The 21,087-nt window shown below is 37.1% G+C and overlaps 1 protein-coding gene across 4 annotated transcripts in view; it reads left to right on the top strand.

The window, feature by feature from the left end:
• LOC126329244 (sushi, von Willebrand factor type A, EGF and pentraxin domain-containing protein 1) overlaps window positions 1-21,087 on the top strand; it is a 505,108-nt gene that overhangs the window by 278,720 nt on the left and 205,301 nt on the right. For 2 of the 4 annotated variants that reach the window (XM_049996136.1, XM_049996138.1), the window contains 7 exons: window positions 5,731-5,882; window positions 8,487-8,798; window positions 9,391-9,541; window positions 9,839-10,037; window positions 10,437-10,639; window positions 12,933-13,049; window positions 17,464-17,560. In XM_049996136.1, coding sequence (XP_049852093.1) covers window positions 5,731-5,882; window positions 8,487-8,798; window positions 9,391-9,541; window positions 9,839-10,037; window positions 10,437-10,639; window positions 12,933-13,049; window positions 17,464-17,495 — 1,166 coding nt within the window. In that variant the 3' untranslated portion in view covers window positions 17,496-17,560. Of the gene's footprint in view, window positions 1-5,730; window positions 5,883-8,486; window positions 8,799-9,390; window positions 9,542-9,838; window positions 10,038-10,436; window positions 10,640-12,932; window positions 13,050-17,463; window positions 17,561-21,087 lie in introns of those variants that run through there. The other 2 variants (XM_049996137.1, XM_049996139.1) reach the window with 2 other exon arrangements.

The following is a 21,087-nucleotide window of genomic DNA, read 5'->3' as shown; positions in this document are numbered from 1 at the left end:
CCTATTCTCATTTCTGCTATTTCTCATTATTTTCATCTTTCTTCAGTTTATTCTCAATCCATATTCTGTGCTCATGACTCTTCATTCCATTCAACAGATTATGTAATTGTTCTTTATGTTCACTGAGGATAGCAGGGTCATCAACAAATTTTATAATTGGTATCCTGCCACACTGAATTTTAATTCCACTCTTGAACCTTTCCATTCTTCTATGTATAAACTGTAACAGTAGGGGGAAAAGACTACATCCCTGTCTTACACCCTTTTTAATATGAGCACTTTGTTCTTGGTCTTCCAATCTTATTATCTCATCTTGGTTATTGTGTGTACTGTATATTAACAACAGTTCTCTGTAGCCTACTCCTATTTTATTCAGAATTTCTACCACCTAGCACCGTCTGACATCTATGGACACAACTTGATTTGTCTCCAGTCTTTCTTCCATTAACAAGTGCAATTTCAGGACTACCCTCTGGTGCCTGTACCTTTTCTAAAGCTAAACTCATCACCTAATAGATCCCCAATTTCTTCCATTCTTATGTATATTAGTGTTGTCACCATGAGCTGCTAAGGTGATTGTGTGATAGTTTTCACACTTATCACCTCAGCTATCTCCATAATTGTGTGGATGAAAGTCTGATAGTACATTCCCTTTCTCGTAGATTCTACACACCAAGTTGAATAGTCATTTAGTTGCCAGTTCCCACAGTGATTTTAGAAATTCTGATGCAATGTTACCTATCCCTTATATGTTATTTTGATCAGAAGTCGCCACATCTCGTTTAAATTCTGGCTCTAGTACTGGATCCCCTATATCTTTCATACCAACTCCAATTTCTTCTTCTGTTGCTTGATCAGACAATTTCTCCACCTTCAGTGTACTCTTTCCACCTATGTGCTCTCTCCTTTGCCTTTAACAGTGGGTTTCCCATTTCACTCTTAATGTTGCCACTCTTGCTTTTCAAATTCACTGAAGGTGACTGTTCTGTATGCTGAATCAGTCCTTCTGACAATCATTTCTTTCTCGATTTATTCCTATTTTTCCTGCGGATATTTCACCTTGGCTTCCCTGCACTTTTATTTATTTCAGCCCTATGAGATTTATATTTCTGCAGTCCTGTCTTTCCTGAACATTTTCATACTTCCTTCTTTCATCAGTTTCTCCTGTTACCCAAGTGTTCTTCACAGTTATCTTCCTTGTTCCAATGTTTATTAGCCATCTTAGAGATGTCCATTACTTTTCAATTGAACTGCCTACTGTGGTATTTCTTACTGGAGCATTCACTTCCTTAGTGAAAGTCAAACGTGTTTCAGCGTTCCTCAGTACATCAGTATCCCACTTCCTTCCACACTCATTCTCCCATACAATTCTCCTAAACTTCAATTTACTCTTTATCATTACTTAATTGTTATCCAAATCTAGATCTCCCTGGTATGCCTTACAAACCAATATAACAATGAAAATAATCAATTTTTGACAATATAATGGAACTGGATGGATAAAAAAATCTACTCACCATGCGGCAGCAGGAACACATACATAAAGAAAGAGATTGTACTTACGCAAGCTTTTGGAGCCAGTGGTTCCTTCTTCCAGTAGAAGAGTTGAAGGGGAAGGAAGAGGGGTGAAGGAAAAGGACTGGAGAGGTTTAGGAAAAGGGATACAGTTCAGAAAAATTACCCAGAACCCCAGGTCAGGGGAGACTTACCAGACAGGATGAGAAGAAAAGACTCTCTTTCTCATCCCGTCCAGTAAGTCTCTTGTGACCTGGCTGACTTTTCTGAATTGTACCCCTTTACCTAAACCTCTCCAGTCCTTCTCCTTCCCCTCCAATCCTTCTGCCAGAAGACGGAGCCACTGGCTCCGATAACTTGCATAAGTAAAACCTCTTTTTTATGTGTGTGTTCTGCCATCACTTGGTGAATAGATATTTTTATCCATTCAATTACATTATATTACAAGCCAATATCTTATTTTGGAATCTCTGTGGACTATGATGTAACTGTGCTGGAATCTTCCATTGTCTCTGGGTCTTTTCCAAGCATACCTCCTCCACTTGTGATTCTTAAGCAAAGTATTCATTGTTACTAACTGAAATCTGTTGCAGAACTCAATTAGTCTTTCTCCTCTCATACCTATTGCCAGGCCTATTTTCTCTCATAACTGTTTCTTCTCCTACAACTGCATCCCAATCCCCCATGACTATTAGATTACCATCTCCCTTTACATACTGATTTACCCTTTAAATATCCTCATATACTTTTTCTATCTCTTTGTCTTCTGCTTGTAACATCAGCACGTATACCTGAACTACCGTTCTGACAATACAGTGTAACTGGGTAGATAAAAGATATACTCACCAAGTGGTGGCAGCACAACACACAGTAATTGGATGGATAAAAAATATACTCAGCAGGACATAACTACTGTTCTGAGTGTTTGCTGTCAAACTCATGAGAATTTCCCAATCCCTGAAATGTTCACAGTTACTCAGTTTCTGCTCTTCCTTCATATTCATAATGAATCCTACTCCTGTTATTCCATTTTAAGTTGCTGCTCATATTACACTATATTCTTCTGAACAGAATTCCTTTTCTTATTTCCATTTGACGTCACTGGCTCCCACTAGATCTATACTTAGCCTTTGCATTTCCATTTCCAGATTGTCTAGCTTCCCTACCACATCCGGACTTCTGACTCACAGACTGTTACCCTTTCATTAGTTATTCTATCTTTTTCTCATGGTCATCTCCCCCTTGGCAGTCCCATCCCGAAGATCTGAATGGGGGACCAGCCTGGAATGTTTTTCCAGTGGAGTGAATAATGACTCTTTTCAGTTACAAGCCACATGTCCTGTGGATACACATTATACTTCTTTAATGCAGTGGTTTCCCTTGCCTTCTTCCTCCTTCTGCTGTTTATCCTTATAGAGTCAGTTTCCCATGCAAGGGCAAGAGAACGATCTTAATCTCATCCACTCCTCAGTCCTATTTGACAAGACCATTGTCAGAATGAGGATGACTTCAAATGCTAAAAATTCTCAGCTGCCATTGCTGATGATTTTTTACAAAATTTAATCAGTGGCTAGGTTCAAACCCAGGACTCAGGATGTTTTTATTACTAGTCAAAGACCCCTACTAGTCAAAGACCCCTAGACCACCATACATACACAGAAACAATACGTTATCTTTGTTGTTCCCGACTGGCTTAGGATTACTTATAATACCGTAAGTTCCTAGTCCAATGTTTTGTATTCTGATTCCTGTGTAACCTCCTTCGATTTGTGTACAACCTTCTCAGTAACACTGTATACTTGCCCTAGTACTGTCTTTCATTTCATACTGGCCACCACCCACCAATCGACATCGCTTTGAAATCCTAGTGTTGGGTAGATGTTTTCAAAGGAAAAAGTTCTTAGAAGAGTGGGAGAGTCATTGTGCATACTCAAAGCAGTCACAAATAGAACAAACAACATGGCTAGCCACCCTTATGTTGATTCATGCCAGTTCACTAATATGACTGAAGTAATGATAGAGGGAACAAGGCAAGACAGAGAGGATAGCTATGAAGGAATTCATGGCCAAGTTAAAGCTAGTAAAAAATACAAGAATATCAGGAGACTTAACTACAAAAAGGGACCAAATACAGTTGAGCCCATACACATTCATCTATATCTACATTTATACTCCGCAAGCCACCCAACGGTGTGTGGCGGAGGGCACTTTACGTGCCACTGTCATTACCTCCCTTTTCTGTTACAGTCGCATATGGTTCGTGGGAAGAACGACTGTCTGAAAGCCTCCATGCGTGCTTGAATCTCTCTAATTTTACATTCGTGATCTCCTCGGGAGGTATAAGTAAGGGGAAGCAATATATTCGATACCTCATCCAGAAACGCACCCTCTCAAAACCTGACGAGCAAGCTACACTGCGATGCAGAGCGCCTCTCTTGCAGAGTCTGCCACTTGAGTTTGCTAAACATCTCCATAACGCTATCACGGTTACCAAATAACCCTGTGACGAAACTCTTCTTTGGATCTTCTCTATCTCCTCCGTCAACCCGATCTGGTACAGACCACACAATGATGAGCAATACTCAAGTATAGGTCGAACGAGTGTATTGTAAGCCACCTCCTTTGTTGATGGACTACATTTTCTAAGGACTCTCCCAATGAATCTCAACCTGGTACCTGCCTTCCCAACAATTAATTTTATATGATCATTCCACTTCAAATCATTCCGCACGAATACTCCTAGATATTTTAAAGAAATAACTGCTATGAGTGCTCGTTCCGCTATCATATAATCATACAATAAAGGATCCTTCTTTCTATGTATTCGCAATACATTACATTTGTCTATGTTAAGGGTCAGTTGCCACAAGTGCCTATCCGCTGCAGATCTTCCTGCATTTCGCTACAATTTTCTAATGCTGCAACTTCTCTGTATACTACAGCACCATCCGCGAAAAGCCGCATGGAACTTCCGACACTATCTACTAGGTCATTTATATATATTGTGAAAAGCAAGGGTCCCTTAACACTCCCCTGTGGCACGCCAGAGGTTACTTTAACGTCCTTAGATGTCTCTCCATTGATAACAACATGCTGTGTTCTGTTGCAAAAACTCTTCAATCAAGCCACACAGCTGGTCTGATATTCTGTAGGCTCTTACTTTGTTTATCAGGCAACAGTGCGGAACTGTATCGAAAGCCTTCCGGAAGTCAAGGAAAATAGCATCTACCTGGGAGCCTGTATCTAATATTTTCAGGGTGTCATGAACAAATAAAGCGAGTTGGGTCTTACACGATCGCTGTTTCTGGAATCCATGTTGATTACTGCAGAGTAGATTCTGGGTTTACAAAAACGACATGATACGCGAGCAAAAAACATGTTCTAAAATTCTACAACAGATAGACGTCCGAGATATAGGTCTATAGTTTTGCACATCTGATCGACGACCCTTCTTGAAGACTGGGACTACCTGTGCTCTTTTCCAATCATCCGTTCCTCTAGAGACTTGCGGTACATGGCTGTTAGAAGGGGAGCAAGTTCTTTCGTGTACTCTGTGTAGAATCAAATTGGTATCCCGTCAGGTCCAGTGGACTTTCCTCTGTTGAGTGATTCCAGTTGCTTTTCTATTCTATTGAGGATGATGAGCGGATGTGTTGAAACAGCCAACATAATCATTGATTATTTCACACTGTCTGAAAACTACAAGAATAAAATCAGAAATGAATAGATTTCCAGCAGTAATCAACAATTAATGGCACCATATGTGAAATCCAAATGTTGAAATGATTTCCAGTCACATGCCTATATCTGTAGGCAGCAAATTACTACACATATGTAAGCCATTATTCTTATTTAATAAGAAATTTTAGATCAGAACTGCAAGTAAGGGTGTTCTCAAATTTAAAGGCAATCAATTTACAACTTAATTTTAATGGTGGTACAGGATATCATTACTATTTGGGGATCCCTGATCAACTGAAGCTGAAAATGTGCAAACTAAACACTGAGTTATGATTTTTTTCCCTTCTCAGTAGTGTTACAAAACAGTAACTAATCAAGAAAAAATATTAGAAAATTGTAAGAAAGAATTTACCAAAATGAGCAACTATTATGTATTTGTTTCAGGCAAAAATTATTAGGCCTACATTCAGAATTTCTGGAAATACAGTGAGATTTTTATGGTGTGGAATTTAAAATGTTTGTTATCCTTTGCAGAGCGATGTCCTGCAGGAAAGTACTTTGATGATGAAGCAGGACTATGTCGCAGCTGTGGCCATGGTTTCTACCAACCGAATGAAGGAAGCTTCAGTTGTCTCCTCTGTGGCTTAGGAAAAACTACCCGTACTGCTGAAGCTGTTTCTCATGAGGTATGAAAATATAACAAAAGGCTATGACTATAAAATGGATACAAAACACTCTTTTGGAATAATTACATTAAAATGTCAAATGACATAACTTTCCTATGGGAGCCGAGTACAAATACAGGTTTTCAGATAGTTGTTTGACACCTTTCACAATTTAAATTAATCAGTAAGTTACATGCTCCTTCCCTTTATGCATCTAACTAAAACAGCATCAATTTGGAATACTGACAATTCCAAAAAAATGTTAAGTATCAACAAATAATTCTTGGACTAGAATAATTTAATAAAATGATGCATTGCTGTTCCTGGCAGCCATGAAAACAACTGTCAGTAAGCTATGTACAAGCACTGAAACTACTGACTTGAAGGGTTAATATTAAAATAAGAGGTTCTTGCATGCTATTCTTTGTGACCTAAACAGACAGAGCGTCCAGAATAGTTAATAGTGAATGATAATACAATCTAAATATTCAGTTGGGGAGCAGGCTGAATAAATTTATGCAAAATGCTCGAAAGACATGGTTTTATTGTACAACTTGAGCCTCATATAATGTAATTTGTTACGTTTGCTTGCTCTCTGTCGGGTACATATGTGTCCATTGTTTCAATCTTCAAAGTTGTTGAATTTAGAAGCTGCAGAACCAACTGAAAATCAGTACATTCTGTAAATACTCAAATGTTACCAATGAAGCCAGAGGGTATTCTCAGCAAGCTTAGTATTTCAAATAGACATGATGTCTTGCAGAAAAAATTACAGTAATTGTGCTATCTGTGGAATGGTGAAATTTTCTCAGAAATCAGTCTTTTCTGCTTTTGTTTCACTTCTTTAATGCTGTACCATACAATAGAGAGAAATATGACACACAATTAATTGATGAATTATGTAAGCATTAGGAACAATTTTCATAATGGAAGCAAAAACTGTTGGCTTCAGTGAACACTGTACATGAATATGAGACAAATTAACTCTGACATTGTCATGAACAAAGAATTTGCAGTGCTGATGACATTTTAGTTAGTGCACATATCAGGCAGTGTATTCTCATCATTGTGTCCACTGTAGTAGAGAGTTAATATGGAGTCACTTGATCTCATTTTGAGTGATTCAGTTGTGGTACATGTGAAGAATGTATGACTGGCTCCACTGCAGTAAACTTGTATTTTGTTGATAGCCTTCAGTACAATACAGCTTTCATTTTAATTAATGATGGAATACATTGCCTGTCTCAGCAAATTGTGTACTGCATGTCTTCATCTGGTTTTGCACAGAATATAATGCTGTTAGATACTGCAAACCAGTTACAAGTGACTTACACTTTCACTTTCACTTTTCAAAACTGATTATGCACAATGGACAATCAAATTACTACGAAATACTGAGTATTGGGAAATATGCTGATATCATGGAGAGCACAAAGCCAATATTCCCAAGTTTATCTCAGAGATGTTGTTCACATGGGTAGAACCCTTGTCATTCTATGCTTTTTTCCTCTTTTTGTAATGAGTTGAGATGACATGAAAATTTCTGTAAATATGAAATTACTGGGGTAATTATGAACTTTGAAGACTTTGGAAAGCTGAAAGTGAGTGTCTTAAATAATTCTGGGTCATGCAGTCCAGAGATCTAGATTCAGGATTATTAACTAAGATGTGAAATGTGAATATAAAACTCATCATATATACTGTCTGCAGCACAGGATCTAGTGGTTAGCACTGCTGCGTCTAGATCACAGTTCAGTCGGAGATTTTCTTCACTCAGGGACTGGATGTTTGTGTTGTCCAAATCACTTTATCTCATCTTCATCAATGTGGAAGTTGCTTAAATGGCGTCAAATAGAAAGGCTTGTACCAGGCAGCCAATCAACATTGTATCTCATGGCCAGTAATGGCATATGATCATTTCATTTCATTTTCCATCAGATATACTTTACATAAAATGCGGGTATTCTTATGTATAGCTGGGTACTACAAAACATAAATGGAACAAATAATAAAATTGTGGACGATGACAATCTATATTCTCTAATTACCACAGTTGTATAAAGAGTTTAGGCAAATCTGTAACGCCATTGCATGAAACTAGTATTCTGTGAAAATCAAAAACTGTACATCCAGTCGATATTCTCTAATTACCACAGTTGTATAAAGAGGTTAGGCAAACCTGTAACGCCATTGCATGAAACTAGTATTCTGTGAAAATCAAAAACTGTACATCCTGTTACTTTTTCCACACATGAAATCACTGGAAAGTGATCCACATAATAATTATAGTTTTTAGTCAGTAAGACAGTACATTCCTACAAAAACTGAGTCTTTAAGTTTTATACAACTATATTTGATGCATATCCAAAAATGTTGATTTATGAGAGGTCCAAATCTTCCACTTCATGAAATCATGCACTATGGTACCTTAATTGTATATGTACTGTTGCTTCACTTTCACTTATAATGAACTATGTCAATTTCAGAAATCAAAATTTTGCTTCTTTCGACATGTTTGTTTAAATTACTGGATAAAGATGCTCATTGTAATTCTTACACTTTTAATTAGATTGATTAAACGTGAAAATCTTCATGAAATGCTATAAATAATTCTAATTTTTGCAGGAATGTCGAGATGAATGTGGCTCTGGCATGCAGCTAGGTGTCGAGGGCAAATGCGAGGCTTGCCCACGAGGCACGTACCGCACGCAAGGTGTGCAGGCAGCGTGTGCAGCATGTCCACTAGGGCGCACCACTCCACAACCAGGAGCAGCAACAGTAGAGGAATGCTCACTGCCTGTGTGTCCACCTGGAACTCACCTTAACACCACTCTTAACAGTTGTGTGCCTTGCAGTAAGGGCACATATCAGCCAGAAGCACAGAAGACTTTCTGCATACAGTGCCCTCCAGATACGAGTACCAAAGGAACAGCTGCAGTAAGTTGTTAGCGCATTCCACATTTCAGGTGAAAGTAATGCTGCTGTTACTTTCAGAAAGTTCGATGAAGAATAAGGACATGCTACTGAATCTGATAGTTCATATGATAGACAGTGCAGCATGTGACTGTAAATTGTTTCATTCACAGCAAGACTTCATGTAGGAAATATTTTCAGTCATCAGTTCTGTCAGTCAACTATGGAACCATACAAAAACAGATTGCATTCCAATAAACTTGACAGTATTTGAATTATAGTAATTCACACTTTCTAATTTTGAAGACTGGCAATTCAATTACGTATTTGGTTTGCATTTTTCAATAATATATAATTTCTTTTTTTTAAAAAAAAACTTGAGGTTTCATATCACATAACTGCTTTGTAGAAAAATTTTTAATTTTATATTTGAAATTATTTTTAGCCAGAGAATTAAAACATCTTGTACATGGCAGTTGTGTCATTCTGTCATGTATATGTTTGCTTCTTATTGAAATTTATATCTATCTAGAGTAAATTTTTCTTTCAAGAAATGTCACTACACATTATTGTTACAAGCCATACTAAAATGATTTTCAATTTCTTCTCAAAACAGACAAGCAAAGCTGAATGTACCAACCCATGTGACATGGGAGCACCAGAAATGCACTGTGATCCAAATGCCAGATGCATGCTGGACTCTGAAACGGGAAATTTTGAATGTGAATGTAAACAAGGTTACAATGGCACTGGAAAAATTTGCACAGGTAATGAAGGTTGTTTTTCTTGTGCATGAATGGTGCATATTACTGGTATACATCATTTGCCTTCCAATTTTGCCTACAAGGTGGAGGTTTTATTATCTGGCAGTCTAAATTTGTGACCTAGGTGGTATTAAATGGCAGATCATTATGTGTCTGCCACAGAAAAATTTAAGAATTTATCTTCATTCTCAACAAAACAACAGTAAAATGACAAAATCTGACTTTGTTGTTTGTTTCTCAACTTATAGTGCATCATTTATTGTAAGCAAATTCTCTTTACAACTTCTCTTCTATCCACAGATGTTTGTGTGGGGTACTGTGACAATGATGGTGTCTGTGTGAAGGATAATAGAGGCCAACCTTCATGCCATTGTAGTGGAAGTTTTACTGGTAAACACTGCAGAGAAAAATCAGAATTTGCCTACATAGCTGGAGGCATTGCTGGTGCTGTAATATTTGTTATTCTAATTGTGCTCCTGGTATGGATGATATGTGTAAGGTAAGTTTACTGTTATATGTCATACTATACCTGATTGTCTGGTGATAAAACTAACATCAGTTTTGAGTTGTTCATTATTGGAAAGCTTATGTCATCCACTTCTTGGAATGCAGCGTGGTCACTGGTAATTTGTGGGACATTTTGGAGAAAACAACAGGAGTGTTATATTTTTTACTACTCAGGAAGCATGCATTCTAGTCATTATGAACTAAAAGATTGGTACATAATGCAGTGTTTTATATTGTCTTTATTGGACTGTCACATAAACTGTTGACTGTCAGCAGTTTGTAAACACCAGTTTTGCTTGTCTACATATTATTACAGCACCTTTAATAAATACATCTTTTTGTAGTATATACCATATAAAGTGACTGCCATAATTTTGTCATGTAATTTCAGGTCAGCACATAAGAAAGAACCAAAGAAAATACTGCCAGCTGCAGCAGACCAAAATGGATCACAGGTCAATTTCTACTATGGTGCACCAACACCATATGCAGAATCCATTGCACCTTCTCATCATTCAACATATGCTCATTATTATGATGATGAAGAAGATGGTTGGGAAATGCCAAATTTTTACAATGAAACATACATGAAAGGTATAGTGTTTTAGAATAACTACTTCATTAATTGTGTTACTAATTAGAAATATTTAAACAATTTGCAGAAAGTTAAGCTGCATTTTGCTTTTGTTGAAAACATTAAGTGATTTAAAATGCAGCAGTGTATGTAGTTAATAAAACACTAATACTGAAAGCATGGTAATGGTGTAAAACTAGTAAATGGTATGTCCATAAGCTCTCATCAGCAATAGGATACATGATGGTAATCACTTATTACTCAGATACCCTTGAGGTTATAATTTTTGATTAATTATTATTCTATCAAAATATGAATCTTCATTTAGAGGACTATAGTTACAACTTAGCTGTTCAGTATTGCAGGTCTAAAACAACTGTGTCATGGAAAGCTAAACTGTGTAAATTATGTTTCAGTAGTGTGGTAATGATGTTGAAAAGTCCACAGTGGGTAATAAGCTATTGTTAAGAGAGCAGTCTATCACTCACCCTAAATTGATAAATTCTCAAAAGCCAAACAGAAAACAGAGAATTTAGACTGTTAATTTACAGTGTCTTTCTGAGCAATGTAGCAGAGGTCAGCTCATTTTAAAATAAAAATGGAATTTGAGGGGAAAGACAATAGCGATGCTGATGAGTTTGGGGGAAATGAGTAGGGCAACAGAATGTTGCTCTAAATTTATTTATTTTTATTCTTTTTCCCTAACAGCATTGAAGAAAAGATATAAAGAGCTTTTGATTATCTGATTATTAATACTGCAGGGTACTGTGGGTCTTTTATATACAGGAAGTACTATGTGAATTCCAGCTGCATTGTACCACAGAATTTTCTGTAAATAACAATAATAATAATAATAATAATAATAAGAAGAAGAATCAAAATATGAAAAACACTGATTACGTGACAGGAAACTATTTTAAAATTTCAGCATTTGATTGAATCTTTCCATTTATGTATCCATCAGATAATCCTGAAAAACAGAATTCAGAATATTTACTTCAATTTTACTAACATGTGTCTGGTCATGAAGCAGTGAAATATATGCTTTTACTGTCTTGATTCACTTTAAAATGTAACTAAATGGAATTTGTCCTCGAATGCATCAGAGCCTTCTTGCAAAGTTCTCCTCATTTCATTTCCGATTCTACTTAAACCTATTACTTTCAATTTAGATCTTCATGCCACGTCTATAGATTTTTTATATTGGTAGTAAAGCACAATGGAGCAGGAGCATCCTTGATTAATTTTGGCTGCTGCATAGGCAAACAGTCTCACCGCTGTCAGATACTACTTTTGAATATACACAAATGATGTACGTTTTCTTCATCAATACTGAGTTTTGATTACTTGTGCTGTCGACAAAATTTATGAACAGAAACCATCTCTGTTACAAACACTTGTATCCACTCCAGTGATGTTGTGTGTGATGACAAAGCTCTTATGGTTACCTCTTTTCAAAAACTTCAATAATTGCACTGTAGTTGTTAGTGCTGTACTCTTCAGGATGTGTAAGATATTGCCACATTAACTGTATCAAACTAGTTGTTCACAGTAATTTCTCAATGTATTTAGTGCAGTTTAATGGACAATTAATGAAGAGTTGCCGAGTTGAGTTGGGGAGAAAAGATCTTTATGGCACAACTAAAAGAAGGGGTGTGTTGATAGGACATATCCTGAGGAATTAAGGATGGTTAATTTGGTTGTGAAAGAAAGCGTGCAAGGGTAAAAATTGTAGACAATGACCAAGGCTTGAGTTCTTTAAGCTGGTGAATGTAAATGTTGGTTCCAGTAACTATGTAGAACTGAAGAGACTTACACAAGGTAGATTGGTGTGGAGAGCTGCAAATGTTCAAATGTGTGTGAAATCTTATGGGACTTAACTGCTAAGGTCATCAGTCCCTAAGCTTACACACTACTTAATCTAAATTATCCTAAGGACAAACACACACACACCCATGCCCGAGGGAGGACTCAAACCCCCACCGGGATCAGTCGCACAGTCTATGCTGCAGCGCCTTAGACCGCTCGGCTAATCCCACACGCGGCATGAAGAGCTGCATCAGATCAGTCTCCAGATAGCAGATCACTACATACTACTGTGTGTCTTTATGTTCCCATTCTCTTTTGATCTGATACATCATGAGAATATTGTCTTGATTAATTAGAAGAATGAATGAGTTAAAACATATTAAGTTATTGCATTATGAAAAATATTATTGTCCTCAATTGTTACTTGTAAGAAATAACAGTAATGTAAATAGATTACTCTAAAGTTTTCACAGATATTTGAAAAATGCCATTTTTTCCCTACAGAAAGTCTTCATAATGGAGGAAAGATGAACAGTCTGGCACGATCAAATGCCAGCATATATGGCAATAAAGATGATCTGTATGATCGATTAAAACGCCATGCTTATCCAGGAAAGAAAGGTAATGTAACCTTAATCATTCATTGTAAGCATTCTTGATATACTTGTCTTAGCTTTAGCTTCATCCACATCAGCAGCACCCCTCCTTCCTCCTCTCTCACAACACTCACCCCATGGATATTTGGTGGTCGTGACATCAGACCACCAATTCAATTCAATTCAATTTATTGCTCGTAACACATAATTTTACATGAATGCATGTTTTCAACTAAGTATAAAGTCTTTACAATTACAATTTTTTAGTCTACATTATTTCTTATTGCAGTTTAATTTATTATAAATTCAAGTGATAAGGGTATTTTTGCATAAGTCACTGCTTGACTCGTTTTTTTTAAAAGTATCCCCTGTCAATATCTTAACTTCATTTTCTAACAAGTTATTAAAAACAGCTCCTTTGACATACAGGCTTTTCGCTGTTAAAGTTATTCTTCTGTTAGCCAGATGAAGATCTTTTCTATGCCTTCTTTCATAGTTGTGAATATCCATGTTTCTTTTTGTGATATTAGTGTCTTCTTTCACTAGCATTATAGTTTCTAGTATATACATGGCATAAACAGCGAGAATATTATGTCTAATGAATAGGGGTTTGGAAGAAGTTCCTGATTTTACTTTTGCTATGATCCTCAAGGCTCACTTCTGCAGTATGAAAACTCTTTTCATATTAGTTTGGTATGTCCCTCCCCACAGTACTATTCCGTAAGACAAGAAAGAATACACTAATCCATAATATACACTCCTTAAGGTTTCAGAATTAAGATATGGTGATAATCTTCTTAATATATATAGACCAGGTACTATTTTTTTTACAGAGATAATCAGCTTGCTGCTGCCATGAAAGTCAATCATCTATGCATGAACCCAATCTGTACAGGTTTTTGGTAGAATTTCATCAATCACAGTATTTTGTCTGTTTGGACCATTTGATTTAAAAAGAATAATATTAGTTTTTGCTATCTTTACTTTTAGGTTCTCTCTTTCAAAATGAGCTCTTGCCTCTTCAATGAAGTTATATATCTCTTCAACTAGGCTGGGCTCATTGTCTGCATGGCAGACACCAGATGTATCATCTGCTTACATAATGATCAATTGCTTAGAGTCAGGAGAACTCAAGAAATCATTTACATAGCATATGAATATGACTGGACCTAAAATAGAGCCCTGAGGAACACCAAAATTATTATTTCTTATAATTGATCTTCTCCTCTCCAGTATTTCTCCATTAGAGTACACAATCTCCGTGCACTGTCGTCTCCCTTTAAATACGTTTCTAGCGATTGCATGAGTTTTCCAGTGACACCACTCTTCACTATTTTTGATAAGAGCACGTCATAATGTACTCTATCCAAAGCCCCCAATAGGTCCAGGAATACTCTTGCTGCTTGGGATTTTTCATTTTTTTTTTTTTTTCAAGTACATTATTGACAAATTGTACTGCTGCTGACATGGTACTTAGACCTCTTCTGAAACCATGCTGGAAATCACTTAACATGCCAGCATTGTTGTAATGTTCCAAGATTTTTTTTAAAATCCGAGGGTTGCAACTTTAATATTGGTATTTACAGTTTGTACAAAATAGATACATGTTTCAAAGTTTTACTGACCTTCAGAGTAGTCACCAGCATTGTGGATAACCTGCTGCCAGCAATGTGGAAGTCATGGGATACTTTCAGCAATGCCATTCATATGACTGATACACTGAGTGTGTCATCTACTGGTGGCACTAGGAACTTGGTGGCCTGACATAGGAAACTTTATAAGGATTTTCATACTTTTTCCGTTATATTTTATTAAGACAAGCAGCTACTAGGACTTCTTAAACAAATTAATTTATTTAAAAATAAATAGATATTCTAATTTTTAAAAGTACTTTTCTTTAGAGGCAGTATGTTTTTGTATGTCCAGCCAAGTTGATGATTCCCTTTTACTCACAGTACCTTGACAACTGACCTAGCAGACAACTGATCTAGTAGTCCTCATCAGGTGCCATGAGTGTTTCTGTGTGCCTCACTGCCTGGACACCAATCAGACTGAGATATTATTGGTGTACACCCATGTTTATAGTCAGTTTTGACTTGTGTAACCCTTGATCATGCATTTTTGTTTTTGGCTCTTGTTCCATTTCCATGAATATCTATGATAGGACACAGAAAATTACATCCCACCTGCCTATAAAGACATTACTGTGGCTGTAATGTTACTTACAGACTGTAACAAGAAGATTCTGATTTTTTAAATTGTTTCACCTACAGAGAGAACCAGATGTCAACTCAGATGGGCACCTGAAAATATAGGTATCCGTTGTGCTGGGTTTCTCAGAACTCATGGAATATTTGTGCTTTCTGAAAAGCTAGTCATTCATTGTTTTATTTCATTGATGACCTTTAGAGATTAGTCAGAGAAACAGAGAACAGTGTGTTGAAATAGTTCTATTTACTACAGTAGAATAAGACAAGCATAACTCCCCTGTAGTTTATTGTTTGATTATTTAGAGACAGATGTACTGGTCAATATTTGCTTTTAGTTGACACGTATCCTGGTACAGCCAATATAAAAGCATAACAACAATTAATAGCACTCCTAACTTTCCAAGCCACAGCTTCCTTACTCAAGGAGAGAGTAACTGATTGGAGAAGGTGGGATATCTTTTTATTTATTTATCTGGAGGGGGTCTCTCAAAACCAAAGTTACAGGGATGCATGTTGTATGCTTTCAAGATGCAATTTTCCAGATTGTACAGTTAACCACATTTCACACTCTTTTTTAGAATTCATTTGTTTCAAACTTAATGTTAACAACACGTATTAGAAGGATAAAATCGGTAGACAGGTTTTACCTTCAGGAGGTGGCATTCCAAATACTGCCAATGCAAACACTTTAATAACTTGAACTTGGCAAAGTGTAACTCGCAGTTAATTCCCCTCCAGCGAGTGTTTTCTTCTCCAGTGCTTCTCCCCTCCAACTCTAACTGTGCACTCACTTCAGCCAAAGCCACACTGACCAGTCACATCGACGACAGTCACGTCATACTGGATTGCAAGCTGTACATGCTATCTATCAGCAAACATAGATTCTAATGATGTAAGTGAACTGTAACATTCATTAGAAATGCTAATTATGATAAAGAAAAGTGAACCCTTCAGTCTCTTTTCAAATTCTGAAGTATCCAATTTTACCTTTTTATTCAAAAACTTGAAAACTTCTACATTCATAATTTTTTAAATATTTTTCATCGCAGACAGCATTCTCACACTTTTCTCACATAGTGTTTGCTGATGAATAATTTAGTCTGAAAAGTTAAATAATTTATTCTGTTTTTCGTAATTAACCAATGCTACTGATCATAGCTGGTACACTACCAGTACAAACTGCAGAACATTTTTGGAAACTACCGATTGTGTACAAAAGATCTCAGTCTCCCACTCGTCATTGACAAATGGTTTTCAGTGTTTTTCCCCCAACATTCTCAAAAGCTGTAACAGCCATCATAATAGCCAGAACTGAAACAGGAATAATAGACACAAAAGCAACTAAAATGACAGTCTGAGCAGTAGACAAATATTAAGAAGAGTAAATATGAATAAATCACTGAGAGGAACCAGTGCCTGTCAAGGCATGACTTTGAGAAAGTAGTCGAAGGAAGATGCTGGCCCTGTTGACTGCAGACAAATAAGTGCTTCATGTGCTGTGGTGTGGCCATGACCATGCAGTATGAGTAGAGTTGGAGGGGGAATTGCTCTCTGGAGGGGAATGGCCCACTAGCCATACTTTGCCAGGCCTGCTTTAGCTAGAAGATGGATATTCTTAACTTTTGGAGGAGGACTTGTTTGGGGAAGTCTGAATGGACAGATAGGTTACTCTGTTGTGAACAAATATTTGTCTCCTCTTGTCCTCATAACAGCTGAGCCTCTTTTAATCTGACATCTGAGTGACTTGCTCCTTGTCCTAACCTTCCCAACTAATCCTTGTTTCCTCCATCCTTCCCTTCCTGAGAAGGTATATACAAGTTACAAAAGCTAGGGATAGTTTCTTCTACTTTTAAGTGTGTATTTGGAAGTTTGTCTCCAGAGGATAAGCACTGGACAGTCATTTTGCCTTCTTGAAATTTAAAGTTTAACAACTGAATTTTTCTTATAATACAGCTAATACATGTGTCAAAAGAGGAGCATCCACATTAACCCAGTTTTTATCCTATGTGTTTTGCTTCCATGTGTACCTTGCATTTTCTTTTGAGTTTAGCTTTCAGCTCTGATTTTTTCTGTTTCTGGAAGATAATTATTTGTATTCTTGTGGCACATAATTACTTTATACCTTTTTCCTACGCATGGTCTCTCTTCGAATCTTAAAAATATTGCTATAATGACATGTCTGAGAAGGATAATAAAACAAAATATAATATTTTTTGCTTTATCTTTCAGATAAAAGTGACAGTGATAGTGAAGGCCAGTGACAGTGAATAAAAACAAAAACAGAATTGTCTCCCCTCTTCTGGTCACAAAAATGCTCAAGGACAAATTAATGTTTGTGAAAGGCAGACAGACATGCCTTGCTTCAAGTGTCTGTATTTAAACAGATAAAGGCTGATCGCTAACATTGAGTTTACACAAGTGAATTGAACTTCTGTGTTGAAGTCAAGTGGGTAGTGTTTCTGTTGTGTGTGTGTGTGTGTGTGTGTGTGTGTGTGTGTATGTGTGTGTTTGCAACTTTGCGTATCCACGTAAGTGGGTTATAAGTGTGTTCTTGCCCTAATGAATGTGTTTGTGCTCAAACTATAAATAGCTTTAAACTCTGTCTTTGCGATCAGTCAATGTTTGTATAGACTGGACAATATGTGAGTGAATGAATTGTGCAGTCTATTAAAATCGATGTTCTACAGTACTGACTGTTTAAAAGTGAAAAAGTGCAAGTGTGATATGCATGATGACTTAGTATGCATTTATATACATATACATAAATATATATAATATACAATTGTTAATATTTAATAATGAATGAATGTGTAAATTTGTGTGATTTCTGTAAAGTTAATGAGTGTTGTGAATATACCACATTGTTTTTTAAAAAAAGGGAGGTGTCTTTAATTTTTACCCCAAAATATGCACAATTGTCATCATGATAAGAATGAGAATATTATTTCAGGGCAGCAGAAATGTCTATCCTGCAAGTGTGTGGTGCAACCTACCTACAACACTGTGCTCTTGACATTTCTCAGCTTAGAATGAAGGACATGAACTTTTATGGAATAAAGGAATTCAATATTTTGGTCGCAATTAGAATGTTCTGAACTCTCATATGTAATACTTTTGAGTACTTTAGAGGTTGTGAGACCTTGTTATATGATAATAGGTCATGTAGTGAATAACTTGTACCATAATTGCACATTTATGATGGAGATTATTCTCAAGACAGGACAGTTTTATAATAATGCTAGACATAGCAGAAACTGCAGAATTTGGATTGCTGTTGGCTTTTATTTACATAAAGCTTTGTTTTTATGAACTTTCGATTATGATTAAGCTAATGTATCATATGTACAACAATGAAAAGAAATCTGGAATCAACTTTTATGAAAATCTGGTTATGAGGAATCTCAGCCACACCTGTTCCCAACTCCTTGCCAGAGGGTCATATCCACAGACTGATATCCTTGTGAAAGACCCACATGCAAGACTTGACTGATTCACACATCCACCACATCTTACTTCAGTCCTGACACATGCTTATCCTATACCATTAGCGCAAGGCCACTTGTGGCAGAAACCATGTCATATATCAGCTCTGCTGCAATTTCTGTTCACCACATTATGTGGATATGACCAACAACGAGCTGCCCACCAGAATAAATGGCCACTACCAGGCTGCGGGCAAGAGCAGTGTTGATCGAGCAGTGGCAAAAAACACAACATATTGGAGTTCAATGGCTGCTTCCCAACCCATGCCATCTCGATCTTTTTTCAGGAGTGTAACAATCACACCAAAGGTCCTGCTAAGTGTGAATGCAGGAGAGCAGAAGTTTGAAGAAAATTTGACATACATATGAAAATGCTTCCTCCTCCCCCTCCCCAGCTCCTCTGTGACCATCTCTTCCTCCCACTGCCTGTGCACCTCAACCTCTCACTTCTACATACCTCTTCCCCATGTCTCTCTGTCTCTTCATCTTCTCTTCCCTTCTCTACGTCCATTTCCTCCACCCTCTCACTCTGGTCACATCTTCCTCCCACCACTCTCTGACCATATCCTCATCCCCCTCTTTCTTTCCATCTCTGTATACCCCTCTTCTTTTTCCACCTGCCCACTACCCCTCTACACCTTCCACTTGCCTCTAGCATCTCTCCCTCCTGCCCCCTTCCTTGAACATACACTGAAGGTAACAGTTTTAAAAGATAATCTCCATAGAAACTTATTTCCTAGTATGACTTGCCAAATTCATTTCAATCATTAAATTGTTAAGAGCTTGAAATCAGGAATACTGTGTGGTACAAATAATCTTTTCTGTGTCAAAGGAATATTCAGTTGAGAAAACAAATAAATTATGAGACAGAATTGCTGGCCATTATTTATTTCAGAAGGCTATTTGTATAGTACTGCTGATAGACACTTATTTCCTATATTAGACATGGCATAATAAGATCCCTGACAGCTCGCAGCACTGGTGCCAGCTTTCAACTGCAAAATACTACCAGCTGCAGGTGAAAACAGTAGCCATTTACAGAGTTGTGACAACATGGAGGTGTTGCTGTAGAGACATTTACAAAATAACATTACGTTATAGGTTGAGGTAGATGCATGAAGCTGGGCTATGTAACCCACTGCAGCTGTCATGGACCAAACACCAACTCAACTACAGCTTTTGAAACTAATAGTTCCTTCCTAAGGGGGGGGGGGGATACAGTGGGGAAGACCAGATCACTTAGATCTGAGGACATAGTGAGGTCTGAATGACCTGCCCTTACTTTTTAACCTTGTATCTCATAACTTATAAACAATCTTTCCTGTTTCTTGAAGCTACCAGTTCACCACCAATAAACTGCTGGTTCGCATTACATTTGCCCCATTGACATACTTTATTCTTACTGTAATTATCTATTTTTGAGACCAATTACATGTTACTCTTGTAAAACATTGGACACATTCTGTGCATTAAAACAGACAAAACAATTCACAAAGTGGCAATGAACCACTGACAGTAAAATCAAATTTGATAAGATCAAGGAAGCTGTATTCTTCCATTATACCATCTAGAGTTCATCTGTCACTTTGGACCAACCACTGATCATTGGAAGCCAAGACTTTCAAATAATGTCTAGAGGAATCTGGACAAATGATGAACACAAATATCAGGCAAAAGCGAAAGAAGTTTTGTTACCTTTTAACAGTTGTTTATACTATCAATAAGCAATAACTTTTTAATGAAGATTAAACTATTACATTACCAAGTAGCACTTTGGGCTTGGTTTCTACAGAAATTTCTTTTTGAAGTGAAATATATTTAATGCCCTGAGAACCTTGTACTCAGTGTGTTGTCTAAATTACCGTATTTACTCGAATCTAAGCCGAACTCGAATCTAAGCTGCACCTGAAAAATGAGACTCGAAATCAAGGAAAAAAAATTTTCCTCAATCTAAGCCGCACCTGAAATTTGAGACTCGAAATTCAAGGGGAGAGAGAAGTTTTCCGCCGCACCTCGAAATCAAAACAAAGTTGACACAATTTAGGTCGAATGAATGACGATACAGCTACAGTAGTTTGGTTCGAGTAATAAGCTTAGCAGTTAAACTTTACCAGGTAGCCATTGCTATGTGTCAGGTGCTCCGTCCGTATTTATGCGGGTACCCTTCCTTTTTCACGTGCTTCGCCCAATTTGAATTGCCTGCATATTTTTCTTTGATCTGATATGTGCCGTTCTCTTTGTTATAGGTGTTGACGTCACTCTAAGCTGAAGATGCATTACTGTACTGTGTAATGCATTGTTTGTCGCATTCTGATACTGAGTGTTTACGGCCTATTGCAGCTCGCGGCATGGCTTGCTTTTGTGCGTGCTA

The sequence above is a fragment of the Schistocerca gregaria genome, chromosome 2 (genome assembly GCF_023897955.1).
Source record: "Schistocerca gregaria isolate iqSchGreg1 chromosome 2, iqSchGreg1.2, whole genome shotgun sequence".
Classification (NCBI taxonomy): Eukaryota; Metazoa; Arthropoda; class Insecta; order Orthoptera; family Acrididae; genus Schistocerca; species Schistocerca gregaria.
Note: the sequence above shows the minus strand (reverse complement) of the source record. Positions and strands in the feature narration are given on the sequence as shown.